We start from the raw sequence: 23,174 nt of genomic DNA, 5'->3' as shown, positions 1-23,174 counted from the left end.
TAATCATTTCTACTTTATTTGGTGCCAGGTAGCAGCATTTACATATATTTTGGTCTATCACACTATTTTGCTAATCCACATCAAAACAATTTATGTAAATGTAGCGAACACTCTATTTGCCCTTGAAGCACTCCATCGCATGGTCAACAATGCCAGTGACTGTATCCTTGACAACATCCACCATGCCGGGGTTCTTTGTTACCAAGACAACACCAGTGATGAGGATTATTGATGTCATCATAAAGTTGAGGAACCCTTGGGGTGATGGTAACATCTTTTCTATTTTACTGAGTTCCAGAGAAACAGCTGGCATATCCTTAAAAGAGAAAATAACCATTTGAGTTGTTTTTTATAAAGTACTCCAAGCGATAAGCTTAGATGTTGATAGATTACTGGTATTGGTTTCAAAGTCTTTGGTCAAGTTTCAACACGTTCCATTGTGAGAACAGTGTTTAAGTATTGAAATGGTGTCTGTATATGAAAGATTAATATAAGAAAAAAAAAGCCTCCCATTTGTTGAAGTATACAAGAAACTATACAAACACATACGTATTTTTCACAAAAGACGGTAGAAAGGAATCTTTATTGTGGTGATTTATTTGTGCATAAATAATTTTTATGGCACGGACATAGATTTTGTATGGCGGAAGGGCCCGACTTCAGAATTCATATGCCATACTACCAAGGTCTGCAGAATATCAGGGCAATAAAAGTTTTATCATATACCCCATGCAATGGCACAGAAACATCAATTGAATCACATAATCACATAAATTGGAAGTGAAAAAATTTGCAAAAATGTAAAAATAATGAAGAAATTAACAAAGCCAAATTACTGAGCAAACGATTTTCAATAAGTGCACCACTTGCCATATTTGGGCAAAGTGTGCCAGGGCGTAATAAGGAAAATTATTGCCCGGGTTCGATGTGCATACTCTCCATTGAATTGCATTGAATTGGGATCAATACTTGGTATATGATAAAATAGAGTTATACATAACATGTTCACGTTATAACAAGTACTGTTTTCATGAAAGTTAAATACAAAATCTTACTTCTGCTTCTGGTTCATCTTGCCATATTTCATCTTCTGAAATCTTTCCCATTGCACAAAGAATCTGAAAACAAATACAGCTCAATTATTTCTTTGCATAAGAAAAGTTAAAATGGCTTATGCCGAGTTTTATGTGTATTTTTACTTGAGTGAACATACATTTATGTTGATAGTATTCAAATCATCATCTGACATTGTTAGCACTGTTGATGGTAAAATAGCATGAGGTTCCTATACAGTTTAGGATATGTAATTAGATTATGTCATCAAATTAGCATTAGTATCAAATTAAAACTTTTGTCCGTAAGGTCACATGTTCTGAGTAATGGATCAATCTGGTTACAAAGACTAAACTGTGTAGTCGAAAATTTCAGATACAGTTTTCAAGTTTTGTTTGGAACAAAAGTTTAGTTCGATATTATGGTTAACCAACACAGTTGAATTTTCATTTGAAGAATTAGGTTTATACCATAGTACATACATATATGTTGTCAACAAGGTTTGAGTTCTACCAAGAGCAAGTTATGGATATGGAGATTACCACAGGCAACAAAAATTACACCAAAAGTTATCCAGAATCACTGTAGTTACTAACTGCTACTGGGTGTGTTCAGTAAACCTACCTCTCTAGCTGCTCTTTCACCAGCTTGTATACCTCCTTCCATATACCCAGACCATTCCGTTGCCGTTTCTGTACCAGCAAAGAATATATTACCATGTGGCTCTCTCATCACACTAAAAAGACAATAGGGGGAATACCAATTGACTAAAATCCATCAGTCTCTCTCTCATAAAATAAATTATTGTATCCCTCAATGTACACAACGTGTGTAATCTTGCTATTATTTTCCGAGAGGTTCATCTAGGATAAATGCCACACTGTACAATATCTTACCAACAAGTTGTATGATAGAAAAGTACATCAAAGTGAAAGTGCTAAAAGCTGCATAAAAATACACCAATAACTAAATTTAACTAATGCTTGGAATAAAATACTTTTAAATATAAAAATATTACCAACTTGGACAGTCAACTTGTATGTACAAAGAGTTATAACATGTGAATTTCGCTTGTTATACCTATTCAGAGAAATTAATACCTTTATTTTGGCAGTCATAACAGGTGTCCTTTAATAGTTTCCTTGAAAATAATTTGCATGTCTTTCAAGAAAGTCTGTTGACAAATTTATAACATTTAATGTATCTCTCCTTATAACATAAATCTTTGATATCTGCACTTGACTCACCTGTCAAACTGAGTGAGTACACTTGGTTTGAGCCTAATTCACTTGCCAAACTGAGTGAGTACACCTGGTTCATGTCTAACTCACCTGCCAAACTGAGTGAGTACACCTGGTTCATGCCTAACTCACCTGCCAAACTGAGTGAGTACACCTAGTTTGTGCTTAACTCACCTGCCAAACTAAGTGAGTACACCTGGTTCATGTCTAACTCACCTGCCAAACTGAGTAATTACACCTGGTTTGTGCCTAACTCACCTGCCAAACTGAGTGAGTACACCTAGTTCATGCCTAACTCACCTGCCAAACTGAGTAATTACACCTGGTTTGTGCCTAACTCACCTGCCAAACTGAGTGAGTACACCTAGTTCATGCTTAACTCACCTGCCAAACTGAGTAATTACACCTGGTTTGTGCCTAACTCACCTGCCAAACTGAGTAAGTACACCTGTTTTGTGTCTAACTCACCTGCCAAACTGAGTAAGTACACCTGGTTTGTGCCTAACTCACCTGCCAAACTGAGTAAGTACACCTGGTTTGTGCCTAACTCACCTGTCAAACTGAGTGAGTACACCTAGTTCATGCCTAACTCACCTGCCAAACTGAGTAATTACACCTGGTTTGTGCCTAACTCACCTGCCAAACTGAGTGAGTACACCTAGTTCATGCTTAACTCACCTGCCAAACTGAGTAATTACACCTGGTTTGTGCCTAACTCACCTGCCAAACTGAGTAAGTACACCTGTTTTGTGTCTAACTCACCTGCCAAACTGAGTAAGTACACCTGGTTTGTGCCTAACTCACCTGCCAAACTGAGTAAGTACACCTGGTTTGTGCCTAACTCACCTGTCAAACTGAGTGAGTACACCTAGTTCATGCTTAACTCACCTGCCAAACTGAGTAATTACACTTGGTTTGTGCCTAACTCACCTGCCAAACTGAGTAAGTACACCTGTTTTGTGTCTAACTCACCTGCCAAACTGAGTAAGTACACCTTGTTCATGCTTAACTCACCTGCCAAACTGAGTGAGTACACCTGGTTTGTGCCTAACTCACCTGCCAAACTGAGTAAGTACACCTAGTTCATGTCTAACTCACATGCCAAACTGAGTAGGTACACCTGGTTTGTGCCTAACTCACCTGCCAAACTGAGTAAGTACACCTGGTTTGTGCCTAACTCACCTGCCAAACTGAGTAATTACACCTGGTTTGTACCTAACTCACCTGCCAAACTGAGTAAGTACACCTGGTGGCATTATACCAGTGTAACAACCACCTGAATATTGCTCAGTTAACCAATCATGGTCGATGTAATTTATTGGCTGTATGAAAAAGAAAGCCCATATCAATGAGAAATCAATGACTGCATTGTTAGATATGTGAGTATTTATAATCACATGTAGATCTTTTATTAAAAACAGTTTATGTGGTTAAATCCCATAAGGTGCCTATGATCATTTCAATAACAGTCTGTAGAACACTCAAGAGAACACAATACCACTGCCAATGTTGGGTACATTGTCTTATGAACCAATGTACTTCTTACAAAATATGAAGCAAACACGAACCAATGATTTTAAGGGTTTGAACTCAATGGCTATTACTAGTAGTGCCACGGCTTCACTAAAATCTTCAATAAAATTCAGATTCAGATTCAAATTCAGAATTAGATTGTCACCAAATTTAGTCCTTGTTTCAAGTCTCATCTAAATCCACACAACTTTTTTATAGCTAAAACGATGTAGGCTTAGTGTTTCACTCACAAGACACAAAGACAAATTTCAACTCTAGATTAACAATAACAGAGACACAACAGACACAGCGGGATCCTTTGCCTGATCACATTGAACATTGATAAGCATTGCTATTCTTTCACAGTGCAGTAAAAATAGACTTCTAATGAAAACATTACACATGGACTTGATGATTTTAAATTGGCTGCAATTGTTTATTTTCTAACTGATAATCAACACATCAACTTGACTATATCAACATCCCCACTGTGCATGGCACCTATGTAATTGTTACTTTTGCATTAGAAATTGTCTGAAGGTGTGTAATAAATGTAATGTTACATGTTTGAAACACCAAACCTACATCATTTTAGCTGTAAGATATCCTGCTACCAAACAAAAAAAAACAAATAAATATGTGTAAACATAAAACCTCTGTCAAAGTGCCATTGGGTAGAGGTAATCAAAATACAAATATGAAGAAACTGCATTCTACTGATGAAAACAGATACAAATTAATAATAATATTGTGATAATAATGTTAGTTTTATAAAGTGCAAAGCATTTTACAATTATTACCCCTTGCATGGATCTATAGATCTATTTACTTCCTCAACTCCCTGGGGAGCTTACAATCCATTGCAGCCTTTATGAGCACACAGGATTAAAGCATTCACACTGCAACCTCTATCCTAACAGGTCCCCGCGACTATACAGCTGGGTTGACTGGGGCACAATTGTGGTTCAAATCTTGCCCAGTGACTTTAGCCATTCAGAAAGAAATGACAACAAGATGACAAATAAATGAATACTTACCTTTAGAAATTCATCAGTCTCAAATAAGTCTGCATAAAATTCACACAATCTTCTTTTTCTGTAAAAATTATAATATTTTTTGTCAATTAATGTATGTCTCAAGTTTTCATACAGCATGAAATGTTCTGCTGCACTGTCTACCATACAACTACAAGGTAAGGGTACATTTATAAGTATGTGGGGGTTGTGTATTACATACAGTGTGGGGAACACAACTACAAGGTAAGGGTACATTTATAAGTATGTGGGGGTTGTGTATTACATACAGTGTGGGGAACACAACTACAAGGTAAGAGTACATTTATAAGTATGTGGGGGTTGTGGATTACATACAGTGTGGGGAACACAACTACAAGGTAAGAGTACATTTATAAGTATGTGGGGGTTGCGTATTACATACAGTGTGGGGAACACAACTACAAGGTAAGGGCCCATTTATAAGTAGGTGGGGGTTGTGTATTACATACAGTGTGGGGAACACAACTACAAGGTAAGGGTACATTTATAAGTATGTGGGGGTTGTGTATTACATACAGTGTGGGGAACACAACTACAAGGTAAGGGTACATTTATAAGTATGTGGGGGTTGTGTATTACATACAGTGTGGGGAACACAATTCAGATAAGATTGGGTATGCATTTGAAGAAACACATTTTAGCTTAAAAATTTTAATTTAGACTCTGCTTTCTTCTTCGAAAATGTATTTACTCTGTGAGTAGAACTTAACACATAGCATGAGATTGGTCATGTTGTACATTGAGAGACAAACTCCACATACAAACATTTTGTACATAGTTGTAAGGAGGCATGTCAACAGAGTTTTACAAGTACTGACATTATCTGACTCATACCTTTCGTCCTTTGTCAATAATGACATCTCTCTTGCAGGTTGACCTGTCACTAATCTGTTGATGAAATTAAAACTGTTACTATGTATGTTGGAGAGCTAGTCACAATTACAGTTATTGTAAAAACAAAAGATTGTACACTTTGACCACTAGGGGTATCATTTGAAAGCAGTTAACTGGCCAGTGTGGATCAAATATTTGAGAACTGTAGGGTTAAAACTGAATAGGTGAAGTTATGACCAATGCAATTTCTATCTATGACCTTTATATAATTTTGTCATACTTTTATTATTACAACATAATATTTTTAATATTCTTAAAATAGCTAGCTCTCATTGGTCAGATTTGAATCACATGACCATTTCATTGCCCAAAACTGACTGTGTGTGCAAAGACTATTGCTTGTGGTAGTTATTTCAACCACTGTGTGTATTGGCATCATTATAACTATCACCAAATGTTATTCTCTAGGACAAGACAAGGCCATTAAAGTGTACGTAGTCTATATATAATTACATATGTAGAAGAGATTACTTGCACAGGTGCGGGCGCATACTAGTGGTATTTGCACTGCAGTGCAATACCGAAAACATTATTGCATACCTGCATGCAAATGATAATGCTATTACAATGATATGCAATTGAGGATACAATCGGTCGCATGATCAAGCTCTTTGATTTTTATGATATTTATAGAAATCTGCCGTTTCAAATAAACATATAATAACAACAGACCGGCATGTCATGTGAGTTCCAGTGTTGGGTACTCAGGGGTATTTGCATGAATGAGTGCAGTGTTTTCAACTTTTGGTTCTGTCATACTACCTGTGGTATTGAATCATCTCTTTACCACCAGAGAGAGATCTTGAGATTTGATGTCATGAATAGCACCTCGACTACTACAATGACACATAGGTTGTTTGTATACTTTTTTATCAATTGTGAGTCTTGAATATTTCTTCTCTTTATTTTAATGATTAGTACAATACCACACTCTCTGGTAGTGTGTGTAGAGTATAATAAAGATTGATGAATTGATTGATTGATTGATTGATTGATTGATTGATTGATTGATTGATTTAATCAACATGTCATAATAACAATCTTTTATTTGACCTTGTCTGACCTTACACAATTAATCTCACAGCAGTAATAAATAAATAGTAATCCTAAAAAACCCATAAAGTAGGTACAGGAACAAGATTAGCATATTACTCCTCACAATAACATTGTAACACTAAATAGATTATTCATACCATATATTTCAATGAAATATTGTACATAGCATGATTATTCATTTAAAAGAATATATGAATTTTAGTATCCAATTATCTCTGCCTTAAATTGACATTCAATGTTATGATAAATCTGTCCTTCATCAGTAATTTCAATAGAATCACAACTCTGTGTGGATTAATAACCAGCATACATTAATCATTTCTAAGTATACAGAGCTAATTCAAAAGTGATTCTGTTTTGATAAGTATCTCTGGAAGTTATTAACTTATACAATGATCTAGGAAAGTCTAAATGCAATGATTAATAACATCGATTTTTCACTACAATTCCCCCTTGTAAATTTCATAACAAGACTACTTTCATAATTTATAATGTCATAAATTTGTTGATGTATCTATTTCAAATTCGTAGTATATCAATCCTTAGTGCATGACTAATATCACAAATCAAAACTTTCCTTACAAATGCAGTGGCTTAAGAATTAGGAATAAAAAAAATGATGTTGCAATAATTCAAGAGAACCAATCAAGAACTTACAGTTCCTGCCATTTTTTGAGATTCAGATTGTAAACCAGTTACATTATTTAAGCATGTAATATCGCTGACAAGAGTTAGCACCCTTCATTTGACTATGATTAGCGACACAATAATATCAATTTTTACAGAATTTAGAAAAAGTTGCAATCACTTTGTCAACTCTCTGAGTAACAAAACAATCCACTGCAATTTCTGTAAGCCCATAGGAATTAATCTTTCACAAAGTAACCTCTGACATACCAGGACAGAGGATTCCTACTTATACAGCTGGGTTGACTGGAGCACAATGGCATTGGTTTAAATCTTGCCTAACGACTTTACCAATTCAGAAAAAAAATGGAAGTGGCAATGATCGGACATGCAGATTCCAAGCTGGCCACATAACCATTCAACCACCATGAACCAACATCGGAATAGCTGATATATATAAATATTATAGTTGAAAGCATACAAAGTTAAACAAGTGTAAAACTAAACATTACCCTATGATAGCTGGATGGGATCCATCTGGTTTAGTATCATCAAAGCCAGCTGATACCAATCCATCTGTAGCAACCATTCCACAGAATCCTGGAAAAAATTCACAAGAAATTGGGAATTATGTGCCGTCAAAACACTTACCATAATGATCTCATTCATTTCAAACCATACAATGTAGTAGAACCTTGTTAATTTAGTCGCAGGTCAGAAAATCAAAACTTTAGAAGTCTTAGGAACTCTGTAACAACCAGATTGTTTGTCCTTTCATATATTTTTTTTGTATCAAAAGTGGCATAAGCAGAGTTTTAAATTTGTTTTCAAATAAAAATACTTACATAAAACTGTGATTAAACTATTCTTAGACTAGTGTAATGTTAATATTGATGTATGTTTTCTATGACTGTCTTCTGACATTATTAGATCATTTGATTGCATGTAGGAATTGAATACCTTCTATGACATTACAATTGTCTTCTGACATTATTAGATCATTTTGATTGCATGAAGGGATGGATTTCTTCCAACATTGTTATGCATATAATAAATTATATCACTGGATTATTTATAAGTTATATTTAAATACCTGCTTTGAGTTCAGTCACTTTGCAAATTGCAAGTGATGGTTAAGTATGCTTCAGTGAGTGTTCTAGTGCAAGTATCTATTAAATATGCAGCAAAATTACTCCCCAAAATGTACAAACTTAGCTTGTACCCCTCTAATATCAACACTATTAATTAATTGTACATATAAACCAACACATTTTACATGTTTCATCTGTAGTAAAGTACATACTTCATATAGATCTACAGCAAAATTAGCAAGCAAACACTGTCAAATATTACATATCTATCAGTAATTACATTATACTTGCAGCGGCATGTGCAAACTAGTGGTATTAATTTTGCACTGCATTGTGTGCCTTTGAGGGGAGCACTCCTCATAAGAGGGCGCCCTCTAAGGAATTAATTACGCAAGCAAGAAAGTCCACTGTCAAACCTTCAGCCTATAGTACGAGTAAGGATGGGTGAATTGAACTCTTCTTGCAATACCAGAAACATTATATTGCATACCTGCATGCCAATGAGGGCACAAACATTTATTGTATTTTATGAAAGTGGACAATTGCATAGTATCTTTTTTATGGACATTTGCTGTTTTGGAAAAACATATTTAATAATAACAGAACCCAATTCCGCATGAGCTCCAGGGGCAGTGTGGTTCTCAGGGGTATTGCCACTTGTGTTTGCAGTGTTTTCTGCTGCACTTTCACTCGATTCCCTTGGGAAAGTACAGCTACAGAGAACACTACAAGCACTTGTGCAAATACCCGGAGTATGCCACTCTTGCATTTGCATGTCACAGGGTTCTGTCATATTATTAGTATGATATTCCAATTCAATTCAAATGTTATTCCCTCAGTTAGCAGTTGTGTTTGTATCTAGTACTAGGGAGTAGTATACATTGTATTGTATTCTTGTTTGATGATAAATCTGTACATTTTTCTTTAGACATAAAATACTACATTTTGTAACTATACACTTACCAAAATAAAGGCAATGTCGGTGCACCCAAAACACACCTGAACTGAGCAAGTTAACAAGAAAAAGACTTGAAAGAGGAAAGAGGTTTGTTTCTGGGATGTTTTGGGTGCATCCAATATTGGTAAATGATATATAACACTTACAAAATAATCACTGAAGTATATAATTATGTACAAGAGCTAGACATTCCACAGTACATTTCATTGTTTTTCTTAACTTACCTTTTTCTCTCCAGAATGTTCTGTCATAAAACATTACTGTCTTGACAACTGAACCCATTGGTACTCTTTGAATCAGCTGAAAAGAACACAAAGAAAAAGTGAAATCAAAAATATTCCATGACACACACACACATCTATTAATCTTAATTTCACTTATAAATTTTCCAGTAATATTTGTTCATACATATAATCATGCTATTATCATTACCAGCAGTAATCTAACACTGTAATGTAACAATTGAGCCAAGATTGTTTTCATTATAGAATGGGTGTGATGAAAGCATTCCACAGAACTAACCGTCAGAACTTAGTATATTTGTTTCCACCAAGTAAAAGGTATTAGGAAGACTTGAACCACACTTTATCACACAAATTTCAATTACATAATATTGCAAAATGAAAAATATGGGAACTGAAACCAATGGTTATAACTCCATATTCTACAGTAGAAATGATGTCGGCTTGGTGTTTCACCCATGGGACATGGTATTTTTGACACAAAGAGAGTCACATTTCAACTCTAGAGTAACAATAACACAGACACATCATACACAAAGCAGGATCCTTCATCCAATCACATTGACAAGTTATAAAAGCAACAGCTTTCTTTAACAGTGCAGTAAAAACATGCGTCTGTTGAAAAGTTATATATGGATATGATGATTTGGATGACTACATTTTTTACTTTCTGAGTGATAATCCACTTAACTTATCTACTTAACTCATACATCCCCACTGTGTGCGGCACCTATATAGTTATTTAATTTGTATTTGAAGTTGTCTGAGTGTGTTGGTGTATTAAATGTCATGTTGCCTTAAATGTCATATACCAATTGAAAGCAAAGTCATTTGTACTGTATAATGATACTAAGAAAATAATTCAATTTGTACAGGTCAACAAATGTTTCTGTGGAAGGAGGAAAAGCACAGATTTATGATTAGATTGATTACATACCTGGATCTTCTGGGGTGAAAGAGGTGGAGAAAATGCCATCCTACCAATCAATGCTGGACTTATTGCACAAATAACAAACTTTGACTGAAATAGAAGTATAATATTTTCAACAACGTGGTAACAATACAGAGAGGTCTAGTGAGGACCATGGACACTGAGGTTCTATGCTTGTACAAGAAGTAACTGAAGAACCTGAAAACAACCAACATGTACATTGCTTCGGACACTGTGAGAAGTTAGCTAACTACAACAACTGACTATGAACAAATTATATGTTTTACATAAATTCTAATTATCTTCTGTCATATTTTAAAATATCTCCATCTCCTAATTTTACTCTAGCTATCCACTTTTCTTGTGAGATACAAATACTTGTCAATCTTATAAAATATCTTTCAAATGCAAAGAGAGTCATCTAAAGGGAAGTCAAGAGGTGCTGTTAGATGCATACATTTGTACCATGGTTGGTTTATGCATATATGATGTTTAAAAGCTATAATGAAACATAAATGGTACAAAATGAAAATCCTTTTACCTTGTATACCATATCACTAGTACAAACTGAAATACCCTCTTCATCTTCTTCAACCTTCATGACAGGACTATTCAGAATAACTCGATCTGTTAACAACACAGACTTACATTACAAGAACTGTGACTTTGTGCATATCATGTTACTGTGTTTGTCAGTATTGCTGACTGTTTGCCCATTAATATGTCCTTCTGCTTACCAACAGTTGAGCCATCTAGCTATACATCTGTTCTTGTGTTGAGACCTGTCAGTGAGGCTGTCTGTCTGTCTGTCTGTCTGTCTGTCAAACTGACTGATGGTATACTTGTCTAGCTATCTCTCTGTCTGTCTGTGTGTGTGTGTGTCTGTCTGTCTGTCCGTCTGTCTGTCTGTCAAAATGTCAAAATAACAAGCTATCAGTGTCTGTCAAAGTCTGTTGTCTGTCCAGGTGTCTGTCTGTCTGTCAAAATGTCTGTCTGTCAAAATGACAAACTGTCAGTGTCTGTCAAAGTCTGCTGTCTGTCTAGTTGTCTGTCTGTCTGTCAAAATGTCTGTCTGTCAAAATAACAAACTGTCAGTGTCTGTCAAAGTCTGTTGTCTGTCTAGTTGTCTGTCAAAATGACAAACTGTCAAAGTCTGCTGTCTGTCAAAGTCTGTTGTCTGTGTATAGTTGTCTGTCTGTCTGTCAAAATGTCTGTCTGTCAAAATGACAAACTGTCAGTGTCTGTCAAAGTCTGTTGTCTGTCTAGTTGTCTGTCAAAATGACAAACTGTCAAAGTCTGCTGTCTGTCAAAGTCTGTTGTCTGTCTATAGTTGTCTGTCTGTCTGTCAAAATGTCTGTCAAAATGACAAACTGTCAGTGTCTGTCAAAGTCTGCTGTCTGTCTAGTTGTCTGTCTGTCTGTCTGTCTGTCTGTCAAAATAACAAACTGTCAGTGTCTGTCAAAGTCTGTTTGTCTACAGTTGTCTGTCTGTCTGTCTGTCAAAATGTCTGTCTGTCAAAATAACAAACTGTCAGTGTCTGTCAAAGTCTGTTGTATGTCTAGTTGTCTGTTGTCTGTCTAAAGTTGTCTGTCTGTCTGTCAAAGTCTGTTGTCTGTCTAGTTGTCTGTCAAAATGACAAACTGTCAGTGTCTGTCAAGGTCTGTTGTCTGTCTACAGTTGTCTGTCTGTCTGTCTGTCAAAATGTCTGTCTGTCAAAATAACAAACTGTCAGTGTCTGTCAAAGTCTGTTGTCTGTCTAGTTGTCTGTTGTCTGTCTAAAGTTGTCTTTCTGTCTGTCAAAATGTCTGTCTGTCAAAATGACAAACTGTCAGTGTCTGTCAAAGTCTGCTGTCTGTCTAGTTGTCTGTCTGTCTGTCTGTCAAAATGTCTGTCTGTCAAAATGTCTGTCTGTCAAAATGACAAACTGTCAGTGTCTGTCAAGGTCTGTTGTCTGTCTACAGTTGTCTGTCTGTCTGTCTGTCTGTCAAGATGACAAACTGTCAATGTCTGTCAAAGTCTCTTGTTTGTCTGTGTCTGTTTGTCTGTGTCTGTTTGTCTTCTGTGACTTTTTGTCAAACAGACTGTGTCTGTCTATTTGCTAGACTTTGTCCTACTGATTATGATGGATACATAATACACAGACATTTTCTAATTTTTATTTCAAAAGCTCATACTAGTTAAACAAATTTACACAATCATTGATAGTTCAAAGATTACCTTTGCCAAAAGTATCAGCAACTTTCTCACATAATGGTTGGGTTCCACCAATAAATTTTCTTTCCTGACAAAATAGATGAAAGCTGACAGTAAATAAAGTATTCATATAACTAGATTGTAAGATATGTGTCGCTTCGCCCTCACCTCGCCGTAACGAGTGATTGATGTGTGAGGGCGCCCTGTCACGGTGAACTTTACAGACTATCAAACTACTTCCCATTATTATAAAAGGATGAAAATGTGACTGTATTGGGTGCAGACATCTCAAAAGAATTCATGACACAGCCAAGTTACTACACTTGGTGAACATCAAGTCACATAAAACACTGTCCTCTTTAAATATTGAATTTACCTGTCCACCATCTTTAGTACTTGTTATCCGCATAATACCTGGAATAAAATCAATGATGGAGATATCTGCATATTTTAATAAATCCATGCAAACAGAAATACTACCAGATGTAATTGTACCTTTAACCCAAGAGCCGATTTTAATCAAAAGTACGATATATTTAAAGTATTGAAAATATATTTACACAAGACATATATTAGCATGTGATTTATGTTATGAGTATTCCTATAATCTTTAAAAGGTACAAAGTGTTCTGTATGCTATGAGTATGTTCTTGAAATACATGTACATTGGGGTTTTTTCTTTTTAGACGGTCAGTGACCATATCATATCTTTGACCATATATAAAAGAAACTAAAGTAAATACAAAGTAAAATGAATATAAAAATAAAAATACTAAAAAAGCAAAAACAAAACTGAAGCAAATACAAATTAAATAAATACTAAAAAATAATAAAACATTAAAGCAAAAACAAAACTAATGCAAACACCATAATTATGAATGGTATATTCTGTGTATAACGCTTTGTATGGATGGAATGTGTGTACAGTGCACTCTACTTTAAGGACTGAAAAACATTAATTTGAGGCTATCTTAGACTGTAAGACATTTCATATTGTTCTGATCTCCCTGGCCTGCTCTAAGAAAGGGGGGTTGATGGCATACCATCTTGGTGTATTGTACTAGCCTTGAATAAAACATAGTGTGTGTACAGGAGAATATCTAAATACTGTTAGTAAATTGTTGTGTACAACGTTTATGTGTCACTGTGAGGTTCTTCAAAAAAGTCAATACAAATAAATATTTATTGATGTTATAAATAATGTAGTCTTATTATGTTTCAATGATGTGAGAAGTATACTGACCATCTCCAGATTTGATGTACCACAAGAAATGTAGAAATGAGAGTTCCTCAGGTTCCACAGCGTAAACAGCACGAACCAATGCCTGGGCAATACCTCTTGTAAATTTACTCCAGCAAGCTTTATCTACCCATTCCTTGGTGGTAATACTATCCCATTCCTTGGCTTTTGGACACTTCCATGGTGCTGACAATGGAATCTACACAATAAAGCATATATGTCAAAATTTCTTGCTGTCAGATGGGAAAACAAGTCTACAGTTGAAGAAGAACACCACTCCAGAAGATACAGCTATTTTCCTGAACTTTGGGTTCAAAAGAGCTATTTCACATCATATGAATTTTGTTCGGTTGATTGAAACTTTTAACCTTCATTGTTCTTTCAGTGCTCTAGTACGTGTTACCTCATGGGTTTTAGCATACATGAATATGTATTAGATGAACAACCTACATTCATGACATTTTATGTAATAAGCATGCGGCTAATACTAGTAAAATGTAACAGTGAACATGTTGGTTTTTTTTTTTAAATCTCTGCTTTTTAGCAGGCCTCCAGCAAGATCTGTCACTCATGTCACTTGGCAAGAACTAGTGGACTCTTAGGACAATCAAGTACACTTGTTCAGAAAATATCTATAAGACCTTACCATTGGGTGATAAAAGCATATGAAAGCAAAATGTCATATATATTGTGAAATATACTGAGATTATTCCAGTTACATGTATAGTAATTTACAGTTTTTGTTCAGTGTAATGACATAAATGACACATGCCATAGTCCATGTTACACATACCATAGTCCATGCTACACATGCCATAGCCCTTGCTACACATGCCATAGTCCATGATACACATGCCATAGCCCTTGCTACACATGCCATAGTCCATGCTACACATGCCATAGCCCTTGCTACACATGCCATAGTCCATGCTACACATGCCATAGTCCATGCTACACATGCCATAGTCCATGCTACACATGCCATAGCCCTTGCTACACATGCCATAGTCCATGCTACACATGCCATAGCCCTTGCTACACATGCCATAGTCATGCTACACATGCCATATCCCTTGCTACACATGCCATAGTCCATGCTACACATGCCATAGTCCAGCCATGCTACACATGCCATAGCCCTTGCTACACATGCCATAGTCCATGCTACACATGCCACAGTCCATGCTACATATGCCATAGTCCATGCTACACATGCCATAGTCCGCATGCTACACATGCCATAGTCCATGCTACACATACCATAGTTCATGCTACACATGTCATAGCATAGTTCATGCTACACAATATGCCATAGTCCATGCTACACATGCCATAGTTCATGCTACACATGTCATAGCATAGTCCATGCTACACATGCCATAGTCCATGCTACACATGCCATAGTCCATGCTACATTTGTTAAATCTATTTGAGTAGTCTGGATTTAACAATTACCTTTCTTATATATCTCATTAAGTGAAAAGAAGACTGCAGTTACTACTATTAAGGAACAATGCACCTCAAGGTCCAATTTCTTTGATTGAAAATCAAATCAGCAAAATTCAGGTCGAACCCAAATTTTCATATCATAAAAAAAAAATTGTAGTTCACCATCATTTTTCAAGGAAGTCATTAATTTACTATTTCCTTATGATGATAGCCGCAAAACACTATCATCTGGGGGAAAAAGTTACGTATTGACCCCTCATTTTTCTTCTTGACAAACAAACTGGATGGTTTATTGCAATTTTCTGAAAAAAATTAACACCACAATTTTACTCTGACAACAACTGTTTAAACTTTTGCTGTTATTTTGGTAAAGAAATCTCTAACTAATTCTCACAAGGCAAAAAATCAGGATTCACCATACAATATTTTATGAGACGTCAAAACGATATCAAAATTAAACCCTTATTAGAAACCAATATGGCCGCCATCCAATATGGCCACCGAATACTGTGTTAACTCTATCAAAATTAAACCCTTATTAGAAACCAATATGGCCGCCATCCAATATGGCCACTGAATACTGTGTTAACTCTATCAAAATTAAACCCTTATTAGAAACCAATATGGCCGCCATCCAATATGGCCACTGAATACTGTGTTAAATCTATCAAAATTAAACCCTTATTAGAAACCAATATGGCCGCCATCCAATACGGCCACCGAATACTGTGTTAACTCTATCAAAATTAAACCCTTATTAGAAACCAATATGGCCACCATCCAATATGGCCACCGAATACTGTGTTAACTCTATCAAAATTAAACCCTTATTAGAAACCAATATGGCCACCATCCAATATGGCCACCGAATACTGTGTTAATGCTCAGACCACTAACGTTAACTCTATCAAAACAAAAAGATTATAGATTTCCTTGAAAACAAGATTGTGGACCCTAAATTTCTTTTATTATTTGAAAAGACGAGAAGTAAATTTCCATGATTACAGCAAAGTTTGGAGTGATTTTTAAGAAATTAGATTTGCAGTAAAATTTGTCACTTAGAAGTTAGATGCTTTCTACCTTAATTAATTAAAGCATACAGATATGAATATCAAACTCACAGTGTCAGCAAGATCATCAATTGTTCTCATCAAATTATTCACATCCATGGCAACCAAAGGATTATATATTGGTGGAATTGTACCCCTGTATTTCATTTTTGTGCTCTGAAATAAGAAAACAAAGATTACTGTGTTGGAGTATTACATATGTACAAGAGAGTACTAGCACTGATGAAAACACATGCTAGTGGTATTTGCACTGCAGTGCAATACAGAAAACATTAATTTCTGCATACCAGTATGCAAATGATATGCAAATCAGTGCAGGATATTTCCTTTGTATAGGAAATTGCATGATTGCATAGTGTGATTTTTTACATAAATTTACTGTTTCTGATAAACATGTGATACACAAAACCCATGCCATGTGAGTTCCAGTGTTGGTACTCGGGGGTATTTGCACTCTTCCTTGCCTAATTACTGAAAGTATGGCCACAGAGAACATAACAAGTACTTATGGAAACACCCTGAAAATGCTGTACTTGCACTCAAGTTGCATGGGCTTCTGTCATAGTATAACCCTGAAGAGGTGCACTTCCAATATACACAGAGATGTGCCAAAATTTGGGGTATTTGCTTTTCAGCCTTTTTGTCAAGAATGAGGTGAGATTCTCTCACAGCCCCTGGAGCTTCGCTTTACTAAAATTAAAGCTAAGCGAATTATTTTGTATGTAACGATACCAGCTATATAATGTACTCCATGACTGTACTCGAATATCCTTGTACTGTGCGCCCTCAACGACCATGATAGAGATAACCATTCGTTGATGTGTGACTGCGACGCTCCGTGTTTTCACGAAGCTCGGGTTTTGACAAATATTAAATTGAACAATTTACCAAACACATATTTTCCATGTCATCCACACAAAGTCAATCCCTGTAATAAAAGTTGAACTTGAGGAGATATTGTGTTCAATTTGTTCCAATTTATTGTGCCTCTACTACAAATGTCTGTGTGAGTTTAGTTTCCCATTGTAGTTAGATTATACACACTTACCCCTGAACGTAAGATCGTCTTTTCTTTGACATTAACTTTATAGCTCTCAACTCCCACTTCTTTAGCAAGTCTATAAATTCTATTCTGTGTTGGTCCAATATAGGATCCTCCCATGTCAGAATATTGGAATGCAGGGTCCTGTCAATATAAAAAGGAATATATATATATATATATATATATATATATATATATATATATATATATATATATATATATATATATATATATATATATATATATATATATATAACTCGGTTAGTATCATTCTGCTAAGACAGTGCTCTATACCGCAGTGGCAGAGCGTAATAGCATAATAATATATAGCGTAATAATATATATATATACATAATTAAACAATGAATAAATAACTGGTAACTATTGAACTATTGATACTTAAACATGAACTGGGGCAGATTTTGTCCTAAATATTGCTTTAGCTGATGTCAAGCAAGAGATGAAATGTCACCAAGAGCATTAGGGATGATGGCACAATGTCGCACAATCTCAATAAATTAACTTTGTTCATTTATGACAAAAACAACCCCCCCCCCCCCCCATGAACGTTCATGAGTGTGCCATCAATATGTTTATATATGATGTAAACCATGATGGAAATTGTAGTGCCCAACTTGACACCACTACGATCAATGCAATAAAAACACGATCATGGTAAACACATTGCATTTTTGTAAAATACTACACTAGAAACCCAACACAGTATATCATATTAGAAGTAAATTTTAATCAACTTATCAACATCTCAGTAGTAAATACAGAACCTTTTATCATTGAAGGTGTGAAATTTTTCAAAATTTAGTTAGAAGTGCAAAAATGAAGTTCAGCACTCGCATTGATGCCAGACCCACTCCCTATAAATGAATGAAGTTTGTTTATTGTGCTTGTGTGATCATCCCTTAGTGCCTGTATCTATTGTTTCTGCCTCACAGGTCAAGTGGTGTCTGAATCCTTGATTACATACGGATTAAGTAGAAATGATAGATAGACAGACTGACCCACTTGCATGCTTGTAAGTAGGAGTTTCTTGCAAAGACATACAATGTAGATAGTGTCCGATCCTATATCTCTGACAGAATGCTACACAACCGAGTCTGACTGTTACTGTTACATTATAATTTCCACAGACATAACAAACTGATAAAAGCATTTCCTGAACCTACACATTATAACAATCAAGTCTGACTGTTACTGTTACATTATAACTTCCACGTCAGACATAACAAACAGATAAAAGTGTTGCCTGAACCTACATCAGAAGCACCTGCTGCTGTTTTTGTATTCAGTTGTATTGTTGTTTTTACCTAATTTTGTCTTTGCATAAAGTCTTTTCTTGGCTCCCTTCATTCAATAAAACACACTGTTGTATTTCACAGGTTGTAGGATAAAGGCTCTGATGATATCATTGTATGTAACTGTGCACCATACCCAGAATTCCCCGTCCCAGTAAACATGTACACCAATCATTTCATCATTTTCATATTTTTATTAGCTAATTTGAATTATTTTATTTCTCTTATTTTTTTTAAATTCATGCGATACAGTCTGGTTGGTGAAAATGATTGTTTGTGACTTACTGGACATCAACTAAAGCAGTTGGGAGGAGTTTGTACACTACAGGTTCATACTTATGTTAATTAGAAAAGCCAATAGTAATTAGTATTACTATAATAACTATAAAGCAAATGAAACTTGATATGAGCTCCTCTCTAACAAAGGGGCACAGTAGTAAGGCACGCCATGTAAGGTTGCCCTCATAAATGTATATCGTTCAACTCCTTTATGAGCAAGCTAGGTCACGGAGGGCAGAGTGATGGGATATATCTTACAGTCTAGACACAAAGGAGATTCACTTTACTTGGGTGTTATCAGTTGTAAATTAAATAGAGAAATTAATGATGCATAATTAGAAAGATAAAGTAACTGGAGGCAAACAAAAAAGAAAAAGATGTAGTAAAAATGATGTGGGTAGATAAGGCATAAAAAAAATTGTGTGGTTCCAATAATATTCAATTTTAAAAAAGGTGGGGTACGTAGATTTTTTATTTTATTTTATTATATTTTTTTTTTACATGTGTGAGTGTCTAGTTTAGGTTTTCCATTGTTTTCCAAATGGTCTCTATGTTGTTTATTTCTTCCAATCAGATGTACAGCCATTACAGATTGGAAGAACAGTTTTATATTGTCAGTTTCCTCACCCACTATTTCTTGTGAGACTTCATGATTTTTGCGATTTTATTATTTGAATAAGTAAAAAAAAGTTTAGGGTCAGCATGAAAAACTAGGTGGGGTCAGGTAACCGGAACCAAACAACTTTTTTTATTTGGCCTAATAGAATGATATTTAATGCTGAATACTAACCTGTACAGTGTACAATCGACCACCAACTCTGTCTCTTGCTTCAACAACCAACACATCTAGACCTTCTTCACTCAGAAGCTTAGCAGCTGAAAGACCTGCAAGATGTCAGTTACTTTTTGTAAGTAAAAGTACGGTAAAGTTTTATCACAAAGTTTGAAAAATTAGCCAGTAAGGATTTTTACCAAATTCTTGGGAATGCTAAGAAAATATTACGCCAAACACTGACTGCTAAATAAGATAGATTGGTGTGCATTTGAAAAAGTTGAACATGAGCTGAGCGAAGTTTAGTTGTCATAAAATAATGTTGCAAAGTTTAGTGAAAAGAATATCGATTTCAAGTTTTTCTGATATGAGCGCAGTAGTACTGTACTGACTGTGGTGAGTGTCCATGGAACACATATCGCTGACCTGTTGATAACATTATTTGCTGACGGGTACAATGTATTAAGCTACCAGATTTAAACTGAATGCCTCCCGTAAGGGAATCACTAATTATGCAAATAACTCATTAAACTAAAATAACTATGGTAACAGGCTTTGTTTTTTTGGACAAGCATGCTTTGTTAGGTTAATGTATGTAAGAGTGTATGATACTGCTTAATGCAGTCTTAAGATATAGCCTAATTACCGAAAATCATTAATTATGCAAATTATTCATTAACACTGTAAGGTACATCAACTAACTTTATAGGACATACACAATTTGTTATGGTTCATGTATGTACTGAATTGTATTGAAATTGAAGCATGAAGTCGTAAGATATAGCCTAATTACCAAGAATCATTAATTATGCAAATTATTCATTAACACTGAAAGGTACACCAACAAGCTTTACAGGACATATGTGATTGTTATGGTTAACGTGTGTACTGAATTATATTGGAATTGAAGTATGTATTCTTAAGATATAGCCTAATTACTGAAAATCATTAATTATGCAAATTATTCATTAACACTGTATGGTGCATCATAAACTTGATAGGACATATGTGTTTTCTTATGGTTAACATATGTACTAAATTATGTTGAATTTGAAGTATGTATTCTTAAGATATAGCCTAATTACCAAAAATAATTAATTATGCAAATTATTCATTAACGCTTTACGGTACATCAACGAATTTTATAGGACAAATGTATGTTGTTATGTTTAACAAATATACTAAATTATATTGAAATTGAAATATGCAGTCTTAAGATATTGCGTAATTAGTTGATTTCATTAATATGCAAATTTCTCTAATTAAACATTAAGAGATCTGGCTCAAAACCTAATCAGGTCTAGCTATTACCCTAAAGATTATATATCCCAAATTTCATTACAATTGAGCCAGCCGATTTTTTGAAAATGATGACACAGACAGACAGACAGACAGACAGACAGACAGACAGACACACACACACACACACACACACACACACAGACATTCCCCTTTTAATACCTCCCGTACCCTTACGCCAAGTTACGGGAGGTAAAAATGTAGGAATAACTCGAAACTCTCGATTTTATTTGCCACACAGCTTTCATGAAATTAAAAACCTGATTTTTGTGAAAGCAAATGCTAGGTCAGTCTGTATGTATTACGTGTAATTTACTTACAGAATAACGAAGTTAGAGGTCAGTATTTATGTACGTGTACATGGTAAAATGTGCCGGTTTACAAATTACAATGGTTTTCTTAATGAGTTTTAACAACATAGTCAGCGATAGCACATCATTTTCCAGAAAATCGTGAAGATATAAAACAGACAATGATATTAATCAGCACCAGTCCGCTACTTTTTCTCTCTTTCTGATATTATGAAAATATTATCATTGCTAAGACTCAATTTTCTAGCCTAAAAATTATGGCAAAAAATATTGTGCCCAAATCAACCCAGCTGTAAAATGGGAATCTGGTAGGATAGAGGTTATTACTGTATGACATGTCTTATATAGGGCCTGCAATACATTGGGCTCCCAAGGGAGTTGAGGAACATTTCATAAGCCCATCACTATAGGTATGTGCCAGGAGTAGTAATTGTACCACACTGTGATCACAAGAAGAGCCCATTTCAAAAATGAGTAATATTATTGAAGGACAAATTAACTTTCTGAACTGATTTGACAAAATTTGAATTAAGTGGGATCCATTTACTTAGATGGACATTGATCATACACATTACTTCATATATTCCTCCTTCAACGTTAAAAAGTAAAGAAGACTAATATTAAATTTTAAAAAAGCCATCAATAGTTGGACCAGAATTTCCATCCACACTGTTTTTCACAGACCGTCCCATCCTGTGGGGGTCCAACTATCTTGTTACTGTTGTCAGATGTACGTCCTGGCAAAAAAATCTCAAACATATTAACCAAAAGATTTCCTTTCGTACATCAGGTATATAAACATGTTAGCTCTGGATTTATACGCTGCGGGGTTTCGACAGGGGAGAAGACATGTCGAAAACCCGCAGAGTATAAATCCAGAGCTACAAACATTTTTTTTTTTAAATCACACGGCCTAGTTTGACGACTCTAACCATAGCCCTCTTTTTTGTTACTGGTGCGAAAAGTTTTTTGGCCCCCAGATTTTCTGTGGAGACGTGGCGACGAAGCAGGTGTTCACAACGGTGTTTGCTCTCTGTACATGTGTAACTGTTGCAGTGTACTGTGTAGGAGGGGCTTCAGTACACAAACACCTTCGCATACAATTTTCTATGAATATATATAAAATTCACATTTCTACGTCGATATAAAAAGACTGAAGCCAAATTTAGGTAACTTACCGCTAATTCCTGCGCCAATCACGACGATATCACACTGTCTTTCACCCATTCTGTCACAGACTAGACTGCTTGCAATTGCAGCTGATAACTTTATGTTGGGTACATGGGCTATAGCTAGGGTCGGTTCTTCTGAAGTTAGTACGATTCGTAAAGAGAGCAAATTCGCACGTATGGCACCCTGGTGAAATATTTATCACATCTCCATATTTAAACTATCAACCTTTTTACAGCATATATACTGTGTAAAGTCCGCCCTTTACGTAATCAAGCCGGGGTCCAAACCGTCTGTAATAACCCTACATGAGTGTACTGTAACTCACTAGTTCGATGCTACTTTGATCTCCGCGGGTCAACAAACTGTTTTGTCA

At 35.4% G+C, this 23,174-nt stretch overlaps 1 protein-coding gene across 1 annotated transcript; it reads right to left on the bottom strand.

The window, feature by feature from the left end:
* Positions 1 to 112: 112 nt before the first annotated feature.
* LOC144438111 (amine oxidase [flavin-containing] B-like) lies at positions 113 to 23,101 on the bottom strand. The gene is made up of 17 exons (XM_078127139.1): positions 22,807 to 23,101; positions 20,037 to 20,131; positions 17,661 to 17,798; positions 16,664 to 16,768; positions 14,097 to 14,292; positions 13,230 to 13,267; positions 12,878 to 12,941; positions 11,202 to 11,287; positions 10,667 to 10,750; positions 9,712 to 9,787; positions 7,951 to 8,038; positions 5,696 to 5,749; positions 4,844 to 4,901; positions 3,519 to 3,616; positions 1,678 to 1,789; positions 1,056 to 1,118; positions 113 to 316 (listed from the first exon to the last, which is right to left on the bottom strand). The coding sequence occupies exons 1-17, from the start codon at positions 22,853 to 22,855 to the stop codon at positions 113 to 115; spliced, it is 1,608 nt and encodes a 535-aa protein (XP_077983265.1). The 5' UTR covers positions 22,856 to 23,101.
* Between the last annotated feature and the right edge of the window lie 73 nt (positions 23,102 to 23,174).

This window comes from Glandiceps talaboti, chromosome 7 (genome assembly GCF_964340395.1).
Source record: "Glandiceps talaboti chromosome 7, keGlaTala1.1, whole genome shotgun sequence".
Lineage (NCBI taxonomy): Eukaryota > Metazoa > Hemichordata > Enteropneusta > Spengelidae > Glandiceps > Glandiceps talaboti.
Note: the sequence above shows the minus strand (reverse complement) of the source record. Positions and strands in the feature narration are given on the sequence as shown.

Coding starts and splice junctions, on each gene's coding strand:
- LOC144438111 (XM_078127139.1), bottom strand. CDS start 22,855: ATGGGTGAAAGACAGTGTGATATCGTCGTGATTGGCGCAGGAATTAGC. Junction 16,769..17,660: donor AGACGATCTTACGTTCAGGG/GTAAGTGTGTAT, acceptor TTCTTATTTCAG/AGCACAAAAATGAAATACAG. Junction 8,039..9,711: donor AACATTCTGGAGAGAAAAAG/GTAAGTTAAGAA, acceptor AATTTTTTCCAG/GATTCTGTGGAATGGTTGCT.